We start from the raw sequence: 21,200 nt of genomic DNA, 5'->3' as shown, positions 1-21,200 counted from the left end.
GGTGTGGGTTCACATGCAGAAGGCTGGGACTTCCAGCTTCCACTGGGACTGGAACAGGGAAATCCTGTCGTCGCCCCTCCGGGCTGGAGGCGGGCGCAGTCAGACTGAATTCACCATCCCAGGCTGTGGACTGACAGACCTTTCCAGGGACAACCCTAATGACTGCCCCGTACCTGGGGTAATGAGTGTGCCCAATAGCCTGGTTACCATCCCCTTAGCTTACAAGAGAGATGAGCAGCACGTAACGGGCCGCATCCCGCAGGGTTTGCTTTCCCAACCTGCTGCCTTCAACAGCACAGCTGAGTTCCCCAAATGGCTTCAAAACTTGATCCCAAAACCATGGAGCTAAAGAGGAAAGCCGTTCTATTTTACTTAAAGCTCAAGTAGCTTTCAGCCAGCACAGGGGCGCCGATGGGGAAATGCCATTCCCTGCTGGGTGTTCCCTTCAGTAGTCGAGTTCAGAGATGTCTGTGACCGTGGTCTTGTACATTTTGGTCTCCCAGTCTAAGAGCTGTTTCACAAAGCCTTGGTGCGGTCTCATGTTCGTTTTGCACTTCAGGACATAGCTCCAGGCGCCCTGTGAACGGAAGGGAAGCAGGACAGCATTAGGAACCTCAGGGATTTACACGGAACAGCTGCACTTGTAGCCAGCACAGCTTTGTATTTACCCTGTGTTGGGTGTAAGAACCTGCAGGTAAGACCTTGGCTACTAACGCAGGGACACACAGATTCAGGGCTGAGCTTCAGCCAAGCCTGTCACCTTCACACGCTGCTCTCCTGGGTACAGGACAGCTCAGGCTGCTTTCACTCCCCAGCAGGTATCTCCCATGAGTTTACACTGATGGAACGTTGCACTCCTGGATTTTCTGCCCTAAAACTCTCTTTCTTCCACAGATGATAAGCAAAGCAGTGAACTATCAGCTATTCACAAGCAAGCCACAAAGGTTATCATGTGTCTGGACTGGTCTGATCTGATGTGATAGAGCAGCTATGCCACTCCAGTTACCCCGCTGCACTGCTTACAGCCACCTTATCTGTGAGTTCCAAGTGATCAGCTCAGAGCTCTGCTACACACAGGGTAGATCCACCAGGATCCAGCTGCATCCTTGGGTTTATCCATCCCTTTCCTGCTTTTAAAACAGACTGCCCCCCACACTTGGAGGGTTGCTTAAGCCTAATGAGACCAAAGGTTAGCAGATAGTGCTCCATTGGTTTGCTTTTCTAATCTCAGTGATTCTGCAGGCTCCAAGGCTGATACAGTGCAATATTGTCCCCTGTGAGCCCACAGCGTGGATGTCTCCAGTTCCCCTGAACTCAACAGATCGATTACTAATCGAATAAGGGGCCGCACATCCCAAATCTCTCCGTCTTTTGCGACATCTGCATCTTTGGAAGCTTTCAAAGCTCTTTGGCTGGACCGGCTGCAGGATCCCATGGGAATCTATTGCACTGCTTTCGTCTGCAAGAAACGAACTTGTCTGCCAGGGGAATCCCTCAGGAAAGCTTTTCCCAGCCAAGCAGCACCCCAGGTCAGCCTTTCCTCCTCCTCCTTTTTGGCACTTGGGGAAATGCTGACTCCAACCTGTTGATACCAATGGAGGGAAATCTGCAAGGGTCAGCCTTTGACTTTGGCACCGCGGTAAGATAGCACGCGAAGGGTTATCAGTGTGCAGGAGCAATCCCACCCCACGATATCAGCAGTGTCTGCAGCCCGGCGGGCATGCTCAGCCTGAAATCACCCCTTGGCACCCAGCAATGGTGAAAGATTTCCCCTTATGTTTGCACAAGCTCCATTAAACGATTAGATATAGGCCCAGCTTCAGGGGAGTTTGGATCAATCCTTTCAGGCTCCCAAAGGAGGAAACATCTTCCAAACAAGGATAAGGCTTTTAAGGAGATGCTCTTCAGTTCCCATGGGAACTAGCTGGCTCTGTGTTAAGCAGGCACCATTTGGATGGTGCCTATGGGAGCACGATGCCCAAGCGTTGCATGCAAAGGGAAGAAGGACCTGGCACCAGGGGCGAGGCCATCAGGCCAAAGCACAGCCAGGTCACTCTCAGCCATCATTCATTATTGTTCTTCTGTTATCCAGAGCTGTGGAACAGCAGGTACTGGCCTTCTAACCTGTATATCCCTCCGGAGCTAGTATTGTCCCATTCCTGTTCTCTCTACAGTAGTTTCTGTGTGAGGGGATTGCTTCTGGAGAAATAAAACAGGATTTTGGAAGAAGTCAGTGCTGGCACTGAAGTCAGTGGTGAACCAGAGCCCTGCAAGCACTGGGTTCCAAATTTCCCTGTAACCCCCATGGTATTAAGAGATGGGATTAACTCCAGCAGCTTCCAGATTCTGTCTTTCTCGGATCCAGGAGAGCAGAAATACTAAGTTCTGTAACCACAGCTTTATTTTTATAGCCCCATAGTTAAGTAGGGAAACGTAAGAATATCAGAGGTGCCAGGATAAGGACCCACAGCTCCAAAAATCGCACCTGAGCCACCTCCCTAACTCTATAAAGAAGATGCAATCTCATGTAATATCATCTGTTGCATTATCAGGTGCATGAAAGCACAGACAATGTCTCTCTTATTACTGCAGTAATGAGGCTACAGAAGCAGAAATAAACTGCAGACCCAGCCAGTACCTCTGGGAAATAGAGCAAGGATGTACCTTCAGGGAAAACATGCAGGAATGAATAAGATAGGCCATGACTCCTGTGCTGCTCCGGCTTATCCCCAGGCTGGAGAACACCAGCACCGCTCCGTGATCCAGCTGAGCATCTGGGGAAAGAAATGCCAATCATGGATTAGGGATCTGGGAAATGAAGCTTCCAGCAGCCAAGCACTAAGGCAGTGACAGCCGACAGCTCCCAGCCTGAGCAACAGGACCCTCATGAGCCCTGGCAGCAAGAGATGGGCACTGCCAGCTCCTGGTGCTGGAAGCCTGAGTTAAGACATGGCTGTGGAGACCAGAACTAGATGGCAATGACCAGTGAATGCTTTATTACACATCAGTGCCACCTTTCCATCAGGTAGCTGAAGAAGAGTGGTCCACCACGAGCAGTCAGCTTGGTCAGCACCACATCACCTCCTCAAACTCTTCCCAGACAGGTTTAAAGGCATTGAAATTGCTGATGAATGCAAGCCTGTTGTCCACTCAAGTTGGAGGAATCAGCTCTCAGTCTGGAGGGGACTTAGACTTCAAATCCCTTACTTTTCTATGGGGATTACTAGTAAGAAGTGTGCATATGCCAGCTAAGGCACAGGTTTTATGATGTTTTGACGATGGATAATTTGCAGTGGAATTTGCTAAGATGAGCAAACTCATTTTCTCCAAAAACTAAGCCCAAGGATGCTGTCAGTCACTCCTAACCACGGTAACTCTGCTACTTATGCCTGACAGGCTGCATGTTTTATTCATAGCCTTTTGATTGCTTTCCTTCCCTCTCCAGAGCAGGCAGCATGGCATGTTTTTATCAGCAACTGAACTCCAGCATTCATAGGGCAAAGGTTCTTCTTTTACTGCTGTGAAGAGGTTGTGAGGTTTTGATTCTTTTTTAAGCACTAGAACAGTGTTTTATAACTTATTTCTACCATGAGATATTAGTTCTGTTCTAAGACCTGAGTAGAAATGGCCCTACTCCAACATACACCTGGCGTGATGATACCCACACTCCTCTCAGAGTATGGGGAAAGCCTTAGCGTAGTGTTCACCCATAACCGTTCCAGCTTAAGTGATTTACTTTAGACTATCAAGTGAGCAGTTTGACCATCAAGTAAACAGCACACACTAATACAAGAGCTACAGCTCATAAACTCTTACAGTCTTTCTTCTGCAATACTACTGGGAAAAAACCCAGGGCAAAATGAAAGGCAAGGAAGTAGATTTTGCTCTTTGGGTTTCGATGCATGTGAATAGGTTCAGGGCCATTAGATCCTCAAATGTCATTTCCTTCTTTCTCTCTTTGTGCCCAGTTGTCATTTCTCATATTGGATGATAAGGTCTGTGGGGACAAAGTGGTCTTTTGCTTCTGGGTCGCTCCAGCGCTCAGCTCAGCAGGGCCTTGGTGTTGTGAGTGTGATAAGAGATAATGATGGGGTTGGACACAATGACAGGATGGAGCTGTGGGAGCTGTGTCTGCTGTGGGCACTGAGCTGGAGAGCATGTCTTTTCTTGCTTTCTCTGATGCAATCAGTTGAAGGCAGGTTTGTGCCGTCCAACCTGAAAGTCTTCCCAGGCTCTACAGTGGGTCTGCACTGCCCATCACAAAGACTGTGGGGAGTTCTCTAGCGTGTGTCACTCTCTGGTTCAAATAAAGCTCTGGTGGCTGAAGATTTGGACTGGTAAGAGCCAAAGGTGTCCACTGGGGTGTGGGCTGGCTTGGGAGCATACTGATTTTGACAGCTCCCGTCCCTTCTGTCTGAGCTTCCTGTTCAAGTGACTCACAGCTGCTCCCACCTAATATCCTACAGTGAGCAAGGTCTCGGGGATCGCAGAGCAGGAACAACTCACCTATGAAATGACAAATGGTGGGAAAGGAAGAAAAAAGGTCTGCTTCAAGTGTATCTGGAACAGACACATGGAGGTATCTGTCGCTGTCTGCAAACCTGGAAAAAGAGCACATTGTGTGATGGGAACCAGAGAAGCAGCTTTGAGAAACATGGTTGTTGGAGGCAAGCTGGCAACTGCCTTTGCTGGGACATGTGTGAGCTTTACAGCATCATCATCATTAGCATTATGATAAGGGATTTGTTACAGTAAGACACCGAGGCACTTGTAATACAGAACCAGTTTAATTACTGGTTTTCCATTCCACATGGTATCAGCGTTGGTATCGTAACTTCATCTACAGCTTCCTTATCTGAGAAACATCAGTAATTCAGCTTTTACACCAATGTGTTTGTAAGATTTTGCTCTGAGAGCTGTTCAGAGATGTAGGTTCTTTGTGAAGGAGGGCAGAATGTGACAGACTCAAAATGCCAAGGGCTTCCCAGTCCTCCTGTCACCCAACCCACCCATGTCATGGTGGAGGGCTGCAGGACTGCATTGCTGCTGTGCCAGCTCTGGAGTGCAGATCAGAAACAAGAGCATGAAACAGCACTCAAATCTGCAGCAAACAACAGGGGCTTCCCTGCAAGTCCCCAGGCCCTGACTCCTCTGTGGATGGGCTCTGGTGCTGCACCACCTCCCTCCTTCCACACTGGTGAGGGTAATGCACTATTGAACGTACGGTGTTGCGCGCTGTTCGGAGATGTTCACTTGCGCTTGGATCTTCAGGTCTTTCTGTATTTGTTGGTCACAGGCCTGCTTGAAATTGCCCATATATAACTTTGCAGGTAGTATTTCTACAGGGTATGTCTGGAGGTTGGCCAGTTCCTGCCGGAGGGAAACCATCGGCTCAGTTTAGAGAGGGTATTTGCTTCCATTTGCCTCGTAAGTTCTTAAAGGTAAGTCATGCGAAGAGCTGAACACACGCTCAGTCAACAGCCCATGACACGTTCTACTCCAATGACTCATTCAGTCACCTGGACTTTGTGTATATCAAAGTCTTTGTTAGATGTACTGAGAGTCAGTAACAGCATTGCTGTCACTGTGGCCTTACTTGAAACAAACCCTAACTAAACAGGAGTCTTTCCATTTCTGGGGTACTGCAGCACAACGGACGCATTTGATGTTCTCCCTGGTTACTCTTCACAAGGCTGAATGGCATCAAATGCCACCTGCAGAGCTGCACAACACAAGTGTGCAACTGCATCCTGTGTCTGCGTGTGAAGGCTGGGTTGCCAGCAGTGCCTCTGCATCCCTGATACTCAGCTGATGCTACAGCAGAACAAAGCAGCAGCCTCGCAATTTAAAGCAGCAGAGAGCAACAGCTTAAACTGAGAGCTCAGTCTGATGGGGAAGTTCAGCAGTTTGCTGCTCTTCGCAGAGGAGCACAAAGCAAGCTGGTTTTCAGCGCTGTGCTGCAGCATCCCACAGGTTAGCACTGTATCATGGCCACTTCATGTGAATCAGAAGTGACTAGGAACCACAGAAACAAAAGACATGTTGCAATGAGATGCTCTCTGCTCTACAGCACCCTCTGAATCTGCCTCAGGTCCTCAGATGTGAAAAAAGGGTAATTGTTTCTCATAAGCTAAATAGATCAATGTTCCTAGGTGAAACCAAACAATGAGGACACCAGCGCTGCAGTACATGGCTGTTTTGTTTCTGGGCCTCTTGAAGCAATGCAGCAGCACCTGGTTTGTGATCCTTTCCAATGAAAAGCTTTATAGACATGGAACATGGTGCTTGATAGGGTTTGTACTTCTGTCTGAAAACATTTCCTGTGTTTATGTGGTATTTACATGGCAACCCCATGTGAGAGAGGAGCCTGCCTCTTTTCATCATTTACTACTGTTTGCTCAGTTGTCTGTACTCTCCAGTAGGCCAGTTTCAGGGTTGTCAGAGAAACCCTCCCATGTTGTTCTCATTAGCAATAGAAGAGGAAAGAAAGACCAAGTACGGCTGTCAAAGAATTAGTGGTGAGACTCAGGGCAAGCACGGCCACCCAAATGACATTGGGTGTCTCTGTTTAAAATGACTCTGATGTGAGGTTTAGGCCACCATCATTAGCCATCATCAGCTGAATATGAATACTGATGTGTTCTATTTGCAAGTTAGTCTCGTCTTACCCAGGGCATCCACAGAGTCCTCTGAGTCCTCAGGAAATGATAGCAAGCTGAAAACTTCTTGTATCCTCCCTGCAGGATGAGCACGGGGTGGCTGGTGAACTGCTCCAAGACTTTAGCATAGTGGATGGCAGTTCCTTTCTTGGCTTCTAAATGAGATCAAAAAGCTCTTTGGCAGGGTCAGAGTGGCTCCATCAGTGCTGGGGGTTACCTCTGCCCCACTGACACCCACAGCAAATTCCTTCTCATTTCATCTAATGCTCTGGAGAAAGCCTTGCTGAGAGCTAGACTTACTCTTTAACTGTTGCTGCACGTCAGTAACGTGGCATGCTGCTTGTCACTTCTTGTCCTGAGCTTTTATTCCTCTCCTGGTTTCTTCTGTAGGTCTAGATAAAAGCTATTTTTCCTCCTCCCTGTTATGCATTAGGAAATGCTTGTAATAAGTTCCCATAATGGGGAAGTATTATCAAATTAGATCTATTAATCTTAGTTTTATGGAGGCTCTTGTCTTTAGTCTGCTTTAGGCAAAGGGGGAGAGAAGGAGGTATATTGAATACATTCTTCATGTTTTAAACACTCCTCTCAGTGAAGTTAATTATGTGAGATGACTGCTCCCACTCCTTCTCCCAGGGGATCCATCCCCCTTGCTTCTAGCTATGTCTGATTTGGAAACAGATCAGCACAATAGAAACCCACTTCTGACTCTTCACACCTTCCCTTGCTCCTGTCTCATCACTGTTTCGCAGTGATGAACACGCTTGCTTTATTCATTCCCCTTACACTCCCATGCTTTTTTGTCTTTAAAATCCTGACTAAAACTACAGTAGCCTTTATACAGCTAAATAGGAGCCAAACAAACACACACGAGTGGCTCTGCACACAGCAGAACTCCTTGCCAAAGGATGTGTGCGAGCTAAACATTTCCATGGTTCAAGGAAGGCCGAACAATTGCATGGCAAAGTTTCCAGCTCTTCACATTTCGCAGTGAACTCCACCAAATCACTACCCCCGTTAAAGCAAAGTCCTTTTAAACAGGATGATGGGAAAGCCTTTTGTAACCGTCCGAGAAGGAAGTACTCACGCTGTGAAGACGTGGAACTTGAGTCAGAAAACCTGCTTCCTGAAAGGCAAGGAGAAGCCCAATCTCAGTGAAATGTAGGGGAAAAAAGAACCCATTCCTCACATGGGATAAGAGGCTTCAGAGGGATCAGTCTACAGCTAGGAAATCAGGCCTGCCAGGATGCTTTGGAAGAAAATCTGGGGTTTTGAGCCTAAGAACATGTGCAAGACAGTCAGAGGCATAGCACAGATGTTCGTTTCTCAAATAAAACTGGGTAAATTCGTCTCTCTTCCAATAAGCTCATAAAATGAAATGAAGAATGGGAAGAATATCTATCTGACAGCAAGGTCTTGGCTACCACGGGTCACACGTACCTCCTTCTTCATCGGAGTCACAGCAGTCCAACGAGCTGGTCTCGTAGTCATACACCACGCAGTATCTGACGCACGCCAGCTCCTCTGAATCTGGGACCAGATACTTCCCCGTAGGACTCTGCCAAAATCACAGAGGAATTCTATCAGGAGCACAGCTCCACTCTTGTGGCATCAACACTATTGACATTTTGCAAGATGCTACTGTATAGCTATGGGACAGATTTGGGTCTGTGCCTGTACTTGACATCGAAAGACCCAGATAGAAGTGATGCAAACTACACCAGATTGCTTCATCAGCAACAGCAGCAAAGATGCCAGCACTTTGTCCTTCGTGAGGCAAGGGTACAATAAGTTAGTTCTTGTGCAATGTTCCTCCTGACACACAACTCCGGGTGCCAGTCCTTTGGGCTACTGGAGCTGCCTTTGCTCTGTGACAGAATACAACCCCCCAGTGGCAGAAGTGGAATATGGCTGGAACAGGCTGGGACAATTCCCATGGGGTTTAAGGCAATTTTGGCTCACTGCTAATTGCTAAACCCAGACTGACCTGTGCAATCCTGCGGGCGGTAAGAATATGGCTCTCATCGTATTCACGTTGAGTGCGGACATCTGAAAAACAAACCCAAACAGCCGAGGGAGAGCAATTGGTTTATTTGATGCTTAAAGGTAGTTCCCTCTTTGTAATTCAGCCAGTGGGAATTCAGGCACTGACATCAGCCAGAGAAAGAGGTACAGGTTTTTAGGGGCTGAGAGTTTCTATGTGGATATAACGAACACCAGCACTGGTGTGAGTCTACGTGCAATGCCACATGTCACATTCAGGTCATGAGCATCCCAGAAATGAGGAGAGTGGCATCCAACCCCACTCCCAAACTGGCTGATTCCCTCACCAAAGCATTTAATATTGCAGTATCAGGCACCCTTTGGGGGGTATTTGCACCGTGTAAGATGCAAATGCTTATGGGCAATCTTAGTGCAATGGTCAAGAAATCCACCTCTACAACCCCTGGGAGCTGCAGAGTGTACCCGTGTATCCCTGGGACGGATCGGAGCAGCAAGAGCTGTATGTGATGGAAACCAGAGAGTACCATGTCATGGCACCTGAAACACCCCACCTGCAACCCCTAGTAACAGCAAGAAGCAACATCTGCTCTTGCCCATAGCTGGAGTCCACAAACCCCATTGCCTTGGGATGCCGGTCCAGGCTGGCGTGTGGTGCCTGGCTGCAGGCATGGTCAGACAGTGTCCGTGTGTCAGTGTGTCAGTGTCAGTGTGTCAGTGTCAGTGTGTCAGTGTCCATGTGTCAGTGTCAGTGTCAATGTGTCAGTGTCAATGTGTCAATGTGTCAGTGTCAATGTGTCAGTGTCCGTGTGTCCGTGTGTCAGTGTCCATGTGTCAGTGTCAGTGTCAGTGTCAATGTGTCAGTGTCCATGTGTCAGTGTCAATGTGTCAGTGTCCATGTGTCAGTGTCCGTGTGTCCATGTGTCAGTGTCAATGTGTCAGTGTCCATGTGTCAGTGTCAATGTGTCAGTGTCCATGTGTCAGTGTCCATGTGTCAGTGTCCGTGTGTCCGTGTGTCAGTGTCAATGTGTCAGTGTCAGTGTCAATGTGTCAGTGTCCATGTGTCAGTGTCCGTGTGTCCACGTGTCAGTGTCAATGTGTCAGTGTCCATGTGTCAGTGTCCGTGTGTCCATGTGTCAGTGTCAATGTGTCAGTGTCCATGTGTCAGTGTCCGTGTGTCCACGTGTCAGTGTCAATGTGTCAGTGTCCATGTGTCAGTGTCCATGTGTCAGTGTCCGTGTGTCCGTGTGTCAGTGTCAATGTGTCAGTGTCAGTGTCCATGTGTCAGTGTCCGTGTGTCCATGTGTCAGTGTCAATGTGTCAGTGTCCATGTGTCAGTGTCCGTGTGTCCATGTGTCAGTCAATGTGTCAGTGTCCATGTGTCAGTGTCAATGTGTCAGTGTCAATGTGTCAGTGTCCGTGTGTCAGTGTCCATGTGTCAGTGTCAGTGTCAGTGTCCATGTGTCAGTGTCCATGTGTCAGTGTCAATGTGTCAGTGTCCATGTGTCAGTGTCCGTGTGTCCGTGTGTCAGTGTCAATGTGTCAGTGTCCGTGTGTCAGTGTCCATGTGTCAGTGTCAGTGTCCATGTGTCAGTGTCCATGTGTCAATGTGTCAGTGTCAATGTGTCAGTGTCCATGTGTCAGTGTCAGTGTCCGTGTGTCAGTGTCAATGTGTCAGTGTCAGTGTCCATGTGTCAGTGTCCATGTGTCAGTGTCCGTGTGTCCGTGTGTCAGTGTCAATGTGTCAGTGTCCGTGTGTCAGTGTCCATGTGTCAGTGTCAATGTGTCAGTGTCAGTGTCCATGTGTCAGTGTCCATGTGTCAGTGTCCATGTGTCAGTGTCCATGTGTCAGTGTCCGTGTGTCCGTGTGTCAGTGTCAATGTGTCAGTGTCCATGTGTCAGTGTCCGTGTGTCCGTGTGTCAGTGTCAATGTGTCAGTGTCAGTGTCCATGTGTCAGTGTCCGTGTGTCCATGTGTCAGTGTCAATGTGTCAGTGTCCATGTGTCAGTGTCCGTGTGTCCATGTGTCAGTCAATGTGTCAGTGTCCATGTGTCAGTGTCAATGTGTCAGTGTCAATGTGTCAGTGTCCGTGTGTCAGTGTCCATGTGTCAGTGTCAGTGTCAGTGTCCATGTGTCAGTGTCCATGTCAGTGTCAATGTGTCAGTGTCCATGTGTCAGTGTCCGTGTGTCCGTGTGTCAGTGTCAATGTGTCAGTGTCCGTGTGTCAGTGTCCATGTGTCAGTGTCAGTGTCCATGTGTCAGTGTCCATGTGTCAATGTGTCAGTGTCAATGTGTCAGTGTCCATGTGTCAGTGTCAGTGTCCGTGTGTCAGTGTCAATGTGTCAGTGTCAGTGTCCATGTGTCAGTGTCCATGTGTCAGTGTCCGTGTGTCCGTGTGTCAGTGTCAATGTGTCAGTGTCCGTGTGTCAGTGTCTGTGTGTCAGTGTCAATGTGTCAGTGTCAGTGTCCATGTGTCAGTGTCCATGTGTCAGTGTCCATGTGTCAGTGTCCATGTGTCAGTGTCCGTGTGTCCGTGTGTCAGTGTCAATGTGTCAGTGTCCATGTGTCAGTGTCCGTGTGTCCGTGTGTCAGTGTCAATGTGTCAGTGTCCGTGTGTCAGTGTCTGTGTGTCAGTGTCAATGTGTCAGTGTCAGTGTCAATGTGTCAGTGTCCATGTGTCAGTGTCAATGTGTCAGTGTCCATGTGTCAGTGTCCGTGTGTCCATGTGTCAGTGTCAATGTGTCAGTGTCCATGTGTCAGTGTCAATGTGTCAGTGTCAATGTGTCAGTGTCCGTGTGTCAGTGTCAATGTGTCAGTGTCAGTGTCAGTGTCCATGTGTCAGTGTCCATGTGTCAGTGTCAATGTGTCAGTGTCCATGTGTCAGTGTCCATGTGTCAGTGTCCATGTGTCAGTGTCCATGTGTCAGTGTCCGTGTGTCCGTGTGTCAGTGTCAATGTGTCAGTGTCCGTGTGTCAGTGTCTGTGTGTCAGTGTCAATGTGTCAGTGTCAGTGTCAATGTGTCAGTGTCCATGTGTCAGTGTCAATGTGTCAGTGTCCATGTGTCAGTGTCCATGTGTCAGTGTCCGTGTGTCAGTGTCCATGTGTCAGTGTCCGTGTGTCTGTGTGTCAGTGTCAATGTGTCAGTGTCCGTGTGTCAGTGTCTGTGTGTCCGTGTGTCAGTGTCCATGTGTCAGTGTCCATGTGTCAGTGTCAATGTGTCAGTGTCCATGTGTCAGTGTCCGTGTGTCCGTGTGTCAGTGTCCATGTTTCAGTGTCCATGTGTCAGTGTCCGTGTGTCCGTGTGTCAGTGTCAATGTGTCAGTGTCCGTGTGTCAGTGTCTGTGTGTCAGTGTCAATGTGTCAGTGTCAGTGTCAATGTGTCAGTGTCCATGTGTCAGTGTCCATGTGTCAGTGTCAATGTGTCAGTGTCCATGTGTCAGTGTCAATGTGTCAGTGTCCATGTGTCAGTGTCCATGTGTCAGTGTCCGTGTGTCAGTGTCTGTGTGTCCGTGTGTCAGTGTCCATGTGTCAGTGTCCATGTGTCAGTGTCAATGTGTCAGTGTCCGTGTGTCAGTGTCCGTGTGTCCGTGTGTCAGTGTCCATGTGTCAGTGTCCATGTGTCAGTGTCCATGTGTCAGTGTCAATGTGTCAGTGTCCGTGTGTCAGTGTCCGTGTGTCCGTGTGTCAGTGTCAATGTGTCAGTGTCCATGTGTCAGTGTCCATGTGTCAGTGTCCGTGTGTCCGTGTGTCAGTGTCAATGTGTCAGTGTCCATGTGTCAGTGTCCATGTGTCAGTGTCCATGTGTCAGTGTCAATGTGTCAGTGTCAATGTGTCAGTGTCAATGTGTCAGTGTCCATGTGTCAGTGTCAGTGTCCGTGTGTCCGTGTGTCAGTGCCCGTGTTGCAGTCAGCAGTCCCCCTGTCTCACCCAGCAGGCACAGGTAGTTGTTCTCTGCCCGCCGCGGCAGCACCCAGTGCTGGTTGAGGATGTTGTAGAGGTCCCTCGGCTCGCACAGCTCCATCCCCGCCATCCCATCGCGAACCCCAACTGTCGCCGACCGCTCGCAACCCGCCCGGCTTCGTTGCCGTGGCAACGGCCCTGCTGGCTTACCGCGGAGGCCCGGCGGTCGCTAGGGGAGGTATCAGATCCCGCGAGATTTCCGGCCAAGGGAGGGGGGGGGAGCCCGGAAGTCTCGCGAGAGTAGCGGCAGTTCCGCGCAGGCGCTGCGCTGTGGAGGTCGTTGGAGTCACGGAGCCGCGCCATGCTGTCCCGCATCGCCCGTCCTGCAGCCGCTGCCGGTACCGCTGCCCTGCGCCGCGGCATCGCCACCTCCGCGCAGGTACGGGCGGGACCGAGCACCCCCGGAGACGGATAAAGCGTCCTGAGGCGGCCGCGGGTGTCCGAGTGCTGAGGGAAGGGAGGGGAGGGCAGGGCAGGGGAGCGCGGCTGAGGGGAGCGGTGAGGTCTGGCCCTGACGGGACAGGATGGGATGGGCCGGGCCGTACTGAGGCTTGTCTGGTGCTGCCTTCGTGCCCTTTAAGCGCTAAAAGGTTTAACAATAAATCCTTCATGTTCCGAAACCTTAATATTCTGAATCTTTACTATATTCTGAAAGTGTGTGATTTAATTACCAGCAGAGGACTGTGGCTGTGTACATAGAGACCGGCCTCTGTCTTCTAATGTGAGCAGCGCCCAGTGGCACATCACAGAATGGTTAAGGATGTGCTTTGCAAGAGAGGCTGCTGTGATTGCTTTGCTAGGAGTTCTCTTCATTATCAGTGAGGTTTTGGCCTCACGGTATCAGCTCAGCCATAAACACTGGGCATTGCAGTGACTAGCGTTAGACCATGCTTTCCTTTGGGGAGCTTTGTGCTAACCCACGTTTGCTGCAATAGCAAGAGAACCAAGCAGAGGTTAGGCTGATTTAGCTCCTGGGTCAATTAGTTCTCGTCAGAGTATAATAATTAAGAGCTGTTATGGCTTTATCTGGTAAGGCAGTGTGATAGAGAACATTCTTATCACCGGTAACTGCATTACCATGTCACATCTGTGTGTTAGCCCCTGGTTCTCTGTCACTGTGGCGGAGTGTTGCGGTTTCGGGTTCTTCTGGACTTTGAAAGTTGGTTTCCTCTCATCTACAAATAGGAGAAGAGGTGTTTTTGAAAGGATTAACCTCCTCCCAGTGAGCATGTTAAGAGTTCAGATTGCTTCACCAGGGCAGCAAACCAACGTTTCTGTTACTGGCTTCAGCCACCGTTTATCAAAGCTGGAAATTAGAGTCACTTAATGCTCTCACGCCTCAGTCCTTAGGCAGCCGGAGCTACTGTTTTGAACTACTATTTCAGGCATACACATTTTCTTCATATATACAATGGTTATTGCATTTATTGTGGTCCATCAAGTGTATTGATTTGCCAAATGGGCAGGTGTACTTTCTTCTTATAGTAGCAGTGAAAACTAGAACCAGATTTTGCCCCAAGTCAGACCTAGGCTCACAAGGTAGCAGGTATTAGTCTCAGGCAGACATTTCCATCTTCTGGGTTACTTTGCCTAGTTTTGCTTCCCTTCAGATCACAAAAGAACATTTGCCCTACCAGTAAACCTCAAGGTTCTTCGGGAAGCTGTCCTGATGGTCACTTTCTGTGGGCTTAGGCAATTGAGTTTGTGTGGTGCCGCGTAAAAACATGGGGAAATAGAACTAAAAGCAAAGAGAGCATGGTGAAATCCCCAAGGTCACCGATGCAGCTACATCTGCAGTAACCAGAATGGTGTTTGTCATCTTTTGTCCTCAGAACAATGCCAAGGTAGCAGTGCTTGGGGCCTCCGGGGGCATTGGGCAGCCTCTCTCCCTTCTGCTGAAGAACAGCCCGCTGGTGAGCAAGCTCAGCCTCTATGATATTGCTCACACTCCAGGCGTGGCAGCTGACCTCAGCCACATCGAGACAAAAGCGAATGTGAAAGGTACTGTGCGCTGCTGGAAGTGATTCTGAAGGGTGTTGTCTCATACTTGAAGATGCCCATTGCTTGTGAAGGGGAATCTTCACATGATCTTGAAGCCTACTGTCAATTTAAGTAGCTTTTACTCAAGCAGTGTGTGATGAGTGAAGGCTTAGCTGATTAGATGAAGATGGGCTGTGGTTGCACTGTTGAAGGGGAATTCGGAATAACTGGCAGGAAACATTCAGTAAAATCATCTTTGGGGGGGGGGGGGGGGGGGGGGGAAGCCTGAGCGTTGAATACTACAGATAGACTGAAGCTCCCTGGGCATCTGTGTGAGTTCTGTGTGCTGCTGTTCTGAAGGGAGAGCTGTCAAGTTCTGATGAAACCAAAACGTAATCTACTGATCTTCATTTTATCCAAGGATCACCAAGAGATTGCATTTGACTTGAATGCAATCTCTGCAATTCTCTGGGGGTACTGACTAATGCAAGCTAGGGGGGTTGGAGGGTTCAGTACATATAGCAGGAGGAGCTGAGGGGTTTTGAAACAGGTGAATGTGAGATTCTCAGCACTTACTCTGTAAGTTTTGAAACGATATAAGATCAAATGGAATCCATCCATAGTTGTATTGCTTTGCTTTTCAGCATAAGGCTGAGTTGAAGGCTCAGTTAAATAAGGAATTGGGTGCTTCTGGGCATAATCTTGCATTTCAAAGTGTTGGGTATTGAATAGCTGGCAAAAACGTAATGCCTGAATGTCTTCCATTTCAGGCTTCATGGGACCTGAGCAGCTGCCAGAATGTCTGAAGGGCTGTAATGTTGTAGTTATTCCTGCAGGAGTACCTAGAAAACCAGGTATGTTCTCTTTGTTAAAAAGCCCTAGGGCTTCATTGAAGTGTGTCTCTGCAGTAGTGTTATTCAAATAGAGCTGTATCTGGTGCTTTGTGGTACTGTTGGCTTGGGATATAAGTGTCTATTAATGACACTGACCTAGAGTTTGCTTGTTGTCATATCAGATACCTCATTGGCCTGTCTCTTGGATTGTCCCTCCTAAAGTGGGCAGGATTGATTTCTGGGGTTCCTGTGTAGGGGTGAGGTACAAAGACCTCTCATGCAAGTGATCCTGAATCTCCCTTCGTGTTTTTTGCCCAGAACAATTCTCTAGTGAAAAATCTGGTTCTTTGTTTAATTTCTCAGCAGAATAGAAATAATCTATTTGTTTTGCATTAACTGTTCTGTAACTTCTCTGGGCATCTCTGAATGAATGCTACTAAGGCTTCCTGGAATGTCTCTGACCTGCTCCATTTCTGCTCTGTTTTTCAGTTCCCTGTTGGGAGTGTAAGAAAATCCTAGACTTGATAGCCTAGCTCTTTCTAATTCTTAATTTTTCATGGTTAAAGTAGCTGCTGCACCAGAAATAAGAGGTGGCACTTCCAGCAAGCAGCAGTATTGTACACAGAGCAGTTGGCATTCAGACTGTAGCTGTGGAGGTGACTGCAGAGGAGAAGGAGAACTCATCTTAGGAGCAGTTATGCAGTGGTACAGTGGTGTCAGTGTGGGCACACTGTACTTCAAGCTGCCTGGGTGACATAGATCCTGCTGGTTGACACTTGGGTGGGCTGCTCCATCTGAAAGGCCAGAAATCTTTTATTAGTGAGAGGAGTTCTGTTTGGAGCCAATTCATTGCTGCAGCTGCAGAGAGTTTCCTCTTGACGCATGAATCCAGAAGCTGATGTTCCTGTCTCCAGAGCAGAGTTTTGACTGGGATGCTTGCCCATTAGTTAGTAGACTATGAGTAACTTAAAATACTGTATGGGATGTATTTTAGGTATGACCCGTGATGACCTGTTCAACACCAATGCTAGCATTGTTGCTACTTTGACATCTGCCTGTGCAAAGCACTGTCCAGAAGCCATGATCTGTATCATTTCTAACCCGGTAAGCATCTTGTGGAGACCTTGAAAATTTAGAGGTGAGGGGGGGAAAACCCCACCCCAGACTGAGAATACTGCAGTAATCTGAGTTCCTGTTAGTTTTGACCAGTATCTTCAAGGCCTACAGTGTTATGTACAGAAAAGGAGTAAAAGCCTGATTCTACTAACCTATTTTTCTTGGCTGTATTTAAGTCAGAGGAGACTTGGATGTGAAAGTGCGTAGTATCTCTACATTGGTATGCCAGTGGTTCTAGTACAAGCTGGTGTTTTAGCTGGAATAAATATCTTGGCTCCCTAAGGGTACAGGCTTTGTAATGTGAATGAGCAAATTTATTGTCTTAATGGTTATTTAAAATGGATGAGTTCCTGACTGTAAATTGCTCTTCAATTTAGGAATTAAAGTAATTGGCTGCAGTTGACTTCAGGTTGTTTAGTGGCCTGTTCAGTTCATGCACTGGCTTCGTTATTACACTGGTTTCAACAAATGCTTGCCTGTTCTTGCTTATAGGTAAATTCGACCATCCCAATCACTTCTGAAGTCTTCAAGAAGCATGGAGTGTATAATCCCAAGAAAATCTTTGGTGTTACAACGCTGGACATTGTCAGAGCGAATACTTTTGTGGCTGAACTAAAGGTAGTTTATAGTGACAGATGCTGGGGGAAGGATGCTGCCTGTTTCAGTCATCAGATCTATCAACAGTGTGTTTAAAATCACTGCAGAGGGCCGAAGGAGCTCAGATTTCTGTAGAGCTAGAGGTGAAGGCAGTGATTCCCTGCTCTCTTCTCTAGAGCAGCCTGGGATAGGGTTTCTTGCAATATGTGATTCAAGAGTCTTTGACCTTTCCTTTTGATAGCTGTCCCTTGTGAGCAAGCTACTTGTTCATCTTCATTCTGTTGGCATTTGTAGGTGCAACTGGAGGAGAGGGTTGAATTTTGTAGTGTGTATTTGCAAGTCAAACTATCAATGCTGCGTGTTACAGGATATTCTGCAATTATCAGGAGGTGTAACAGGTTCCTGCTCGTAATATCTCTGGTGAACTTTGCACAAGCACTGCTGTTTATCTGAACTTGCACTAATAATATCCTGTACCTGTCTAAAGTTATCAGAGTAAGCTGGAGTTCAGCTCCATAGATCTGGCATTGTTCCTGGAGTACAGCTGCCTCTGAAACTCTTGCCCTGTGTTGCACTGGGTTATCAATGTGTCTGAATACCCAGGGCAGAAAATGAAGCAGGGTGGTTTTACATGTTTTTTCTTGCCAATACACTTCAGAAGCTGGAAGTGTATTCATGTTTCCCTTAGGGCTTAGATCCAGCTCGAGTAAGTGTTCCAGTTATCGGTGGTCATGCTGGGAAGACTATCATCCCTCTGATCTCTCAGGTAAGTCATAGTTACTGATGTGGGTGGCATTACACTCATCAGTGTGTTAAAGTTGATGTAAAGTGTCTTTGTGATGGCGTGTAATGTGCTAAGATACAGCAGAGACAGTCTCCCCTGCTCTTGTGGCAGCCCTCATTCTAAGATGAGGAACAGGATACTGGAAGGCAGCGAGCTCATTTGGGTGGTTTAAACAGTTCCAGCTTTTCTCCTCTAAAGGAGTTTGGGATAAGAACTGAGGTGTAGTGCAGGTGTTCAGATGTCTCAGCACTGGTTGGTTTGGTTCTTACTGTCTGTGACAGGTGTTTCATGATGTCTGTGCCTGTCTTCAGCAGGAAAATGAAACAGATTTTGCCCTGGTGGGCTAGTGTGGACACTTTCACACACAGCATTGAAATGAGGAGTCATAGCTCAGGCTGTGTGGGGAAGCCTGCTTCAGCAGTTACTGGTAGTCAGGGAGAGGCTCCCTTCAGGGATCTAAGCCAGAAGGAAATGCAGTTCTAAAGCAGGCTGCAGCTTCATGAGGAAATAACTAGGATATGGCCAATTAATCTGTAAGAAGGGGGAGAAAAGAGCTTTGCTCTAAGTGGGGAGTAAAGTATGCTTCACAGAAGGATGTTGTTAGGGAATAAAAGCATGAGCTTTGGAGCAGCTGAATCCTGAGAGGATGCTCCTGTTAGTCAATTGGGACCTACACAGCTGTGCTTAACATACTTTGTATCTGGAGGTTCAGTAACTTCCTAAATACTGCTGGCAGACTGGATCCTTCATAAGGCTCTTGACTACCATAATGCCACAGTGACCCAAATATTTACAAGGTGGCTTTTTAAAATTCCTAAGGCCTTTTACCTGCTTGGAGGGCATCTGTCTGGTGCAAAGGACTACACCGTAGTGAGTAATCATGGCAGGCTGTGGTTTTGCTGGCAGGCTGTGGTTTGCCCTTTAGCTGGCCATGGCTGCATGTTTCCTGTTCGAGTCCATGCAATAACTAGCAGCCTCAGTGTTACACAATCTGGGGTGATTTTCCCAGTTGAGAACTGTTGGTAACAACTGTAACAGTACAGAAAGCATCGTGTGGTTGGCCTTATGCTGAATCTGGAGGGGTCCTGGTCTTTGATAGTAACTTCTCTTTTTCCAATGTAGTGCACACCAAAAGTGGACTTTCCTCAAGATCAGCTGGTAAAGCTTACAGGGAGAATTCAAGAAGCTGGCACTGAAGTTGTTCAAGCTAAAGCAGGAGCAGGTTGGTTCTTGACTACAGCTTCCAAGTGATTCTTGTTGGCTAGCTGAATGGATGCACTCTTCTTCAGTTTAATATCGTTTACGACTGTGGTGCAGAATTGGGAGCTGCTGATTACAAATCTAGCTCCTCTGCCGTGTCAGTGACTGCCTGAACTGTGGCACTAGAAGCAGCTCAGTTTGTAGGTAAGACTAAACATTAACTGATCCTATGTCATGTATGGCTTTAGAAAGAATCTATTCTGACAGATTAAGCTGTTTCTTCCTATCAATCTGGTCAACTGAATACTGTGTTGCTGGCCAAAAGCTGCTGCTTTATCTGGCTGGCTGGGAGCTTGAAGTCTGACACTGCAGCTCTGTGAACATACTAGTGTGGAAGCCTTTGAAGCTGAAGAAAGTATCCAATTCCAACACGACCTGTTCTAAAAGTGATTTAACTTTTACAGGCTCTGCCACCTTGTCTATGGCCTATGCTGGTGCTCGGTTTGTGTTCTCTCTGGTGAATGCAATAAATGGCAAGGAAGGGGTCATCGAATGTGCCTTTGTTCGATCGGACGAGACGGAGAGCCCCTACTTCTCTACACCTCTGCTCCTGGGAGTATGTACTTTAAGTGATGAGGCTTACAAACAGCAGCTACAGGCTTGTGGCTTTTACTCAGTGATTTCAGTTTAGTCTAATGTTAGGTATCACTGAAGTTAACAGCTGAGCCCACCTTTAACAGTCCTTGAACGTTTGGGTATTGTGCTTAGGCAGATACCTCCTGCTTGACAGGGATGAAGCTGCTTTTATCTGCTTGGAGTCTGCGCTGAGTAACCCGAGATTCAGGCTCAGCTTAAGAGGTCATGCTTGCCTCAAGCCACTGCCTGTTTGTGGGGGGCTTTCATATGATTAACCAGAGTCAGCAAGCCTGTCTCCTCAGCTCAATCTGCTACAAGCAGATCTGTCAGAAACTGAGGCACATGGGGAACTATAGCATGGATTAGGATTAATAGATTGCTTTTGGGACCTCTGCTGAACTCTGAAAGCAGCGTTCCTTTTGTCTCATTTACCCTGTGGGTGGAGTGAAAAACAAGGATGCTGCAGCCCTGTCGTGGCTGCTGGAATGCAAAGGGTGGTGTAATGCTGTCTTAGGTGCTGGCTGGTGAAGGAATGGAAGTAAAGGGGTAGTAAAGTAGAAGGGTTAGATGTAGGCATGGGATCTTGGAATCCTAGGAGTGCAACTCTGAAGCAGTTTTGGATTGCAAGCCAATGGCAAGTGAAGGGCATGCACCAGGAGAGAGGTTCTCTTGGCACATGGTGGGTTTGAAGGTAGGAAGAGGTGTGAAGGAGCAGTTGGTGTCAGTCTCCTGAAGGAGCTGATGGACTGGCTTCAAGTTTCACACTTCTGAGCAGTGAATGAGAAGTTTGAAGGCTGTAGAAGCTGCTATAGATAGTAAGAGGCTTCTGAGCTCTGCCAGGAAGCACAGGGTTGGCAGACTGGAGATGACAGAGATCCTGGGCTGGGTCTTCATCTCAGCTTGGTAATACCTAATCAGAGCTGTTAAGTTACTCTGTAGGTCATTTGATTAATGGTTAATCCTTAAATCCTCTTTCCCTCAGAAAAATGGAATTGAGAAGAACCTAGGCATTGGCAAGATCACCCCCTTTGAACAGAAGATGGTTGCTGATGCTATGTCTGAGCTGAAGGCTTCTATTAAGAAAGGAGAGGAGTTTGCAAAGAACTTCAAGTGAAGAGTTGATGACGGAGAGGAATGAACAGCTTCCTTAATTTATTAAGGCATCATGTCACTTTATGACTTCTGATTCAAAGCTCTTGCTTTGATTGAAGTCTGTCTGTATTAGATTAATGATTGTTGCCAGTGCTGAGTCTGATCATCAATAAAACGGCCTCATTTTTTCAGTGTCCCATCTGGAATTGTCCTGGTGTGCTGGTCTTTTGAAGGTTGAAGTTGTAGGTCTCAAGTTACCAGTTTCAGGAGGCATGAAACAGCCTCTTAAAGTGGGTGAACTGATGAAGTTCAACTCTGCTGCTGCCTGGGTTTTGGCTTGGG

The 21,200-nt window shown here is 47.7% G+C and overlaps 2 protein-coding genes across 2 annotated transcripts; one reads left to right on the top strand and one right to left on the bottom strand.

Annotated features, from left to right (window-relative positions):
- Positions 1 to 346: 346 nt before the first annotated feature.
- STYXL1 (serine/threonine/tyrosine interacting like 1) lies at positions 347 to 12,702 on the bottom strand. The gene is made up of 9 exons (XM_061470463.1): positions 12,588 to 12,702; positions 8,647 to 8,708; positions 8,100 to 8,217; positions 7,747 to 7,785; positions 6,669 to 6,814; positions 5,225 to 5,370; positions 4,507 to 4,601; positions 2,665 to 2,774; positions 347 to 577 (listed from the first exon to the last, which is right to left on the bottom strand). Exons 1-9 carry the CDS (start codon positions 12,688 to 12,690, stop codon positions 446 to 448), a joined length of 951 nt encoding a protein of 316 aa, XP_061326447.1. The 5' UTR covers positions 12,691 to 12,702; the 3' UTR covers positions 347 to 445.
- Positions 12,703 to 12,837: 135 nt separating this feature from the next.
- Positions 12,838 to 21,053, top strand: MDH2 (malate dehydrogenase 2). Its single transcript, XM_061470450.1, has 9 exons — positions 12,838 to 12,999; positions 14,453 to 14,621; positions 15,371 to 15,454; positions 16,428 to 16,537; positions 17,042 to 17,167; positions 17,835 to 17,912; positions 19,053 to 19,152; positions 19,595 to 19,746; positions 20,749 to 21,053. Exons 1-9 carry the CDS (start codon positions 12,922 to 12,924, stop codon positions 20,878 to 20,880), a joined length of 1,029 nt encoding a protein of 342 aa, XP_061326434.1. The 5' UTR covers positions 12,838 to 12,921; the 3' UTR covers positions 20,881 to 21,053.
- The last annotated feature ends 147 nt before the right edge of the window (positions 21,054 to 21,200 follow it).

This window comes from Pezoporus flaviventris, unplaced genomic scaffold (genome assembly GCF_033815535.1).
Source record: "Pezoporus flaviventris isolate CSIRO_AGI_PZ_B2104156 unplaced genomic scaffold, CSIRO_AGI_Pfla_v1 ptg000063l, whole genome shotgun sequence".
NCBI classification, from domain to species: Eukaryota; Metazoa; Chordata; class Aves; order Psittaciformes; family Psittacidae; genus Pezoporus; species Pezoporus flaviventris.
The sequence above is the reverse complement of the archived record's forward strand: the minus strand, read 5'-3'. Positions and strand labels throughout refer to the sequence as shown.

Bases quoted from the DNA above. Each gene is read 5' to 3' on its own strand.
- STYXL1 (XM_061470463.1), bottom strand. From the start codon at position 12,690: ATGGCGGGGATGGAGCTGTGCGAGCCGAGGGACCTCTACAACATCCTC. The intron at 7,786-8,099 runs GTACGTGTGACC...CTTGCCTTTCAG, and splicing joins TGACTCCGATGAAGAAGGAG to GAAGCAGGTTTTCTGACTCA. The intron at 2,775-4,506 runs GTGAGTTGTTCC...TTCTTTCCCCAG, and splicing joins CACCATTTGTCATTTCATAG to ATGCTCAGCTGGATCACGGA.
- MDH2 (XM_061470450.1), top strand. From the start codon at position 12,922: ATGCTGTCCCGCATCGCCCGTCCTGCAGCCGCTGCCGGTACCGCTGCC. The intron at 16,538-17,041 runs GTAAGCATCTTG...TCTTGCTTATAG, and splicing joins TCTGTATCATTTCTAACCCG to GTAAATTCGACCATCCCAAT. The intron at 17,168-17,834 runs GTAGTTTATAGT...TGTTTCCCTTAG, and splicing joins CTTTTGTGGCTGAACTAAAG to GGCTTAGATCCAGCTCGAGT.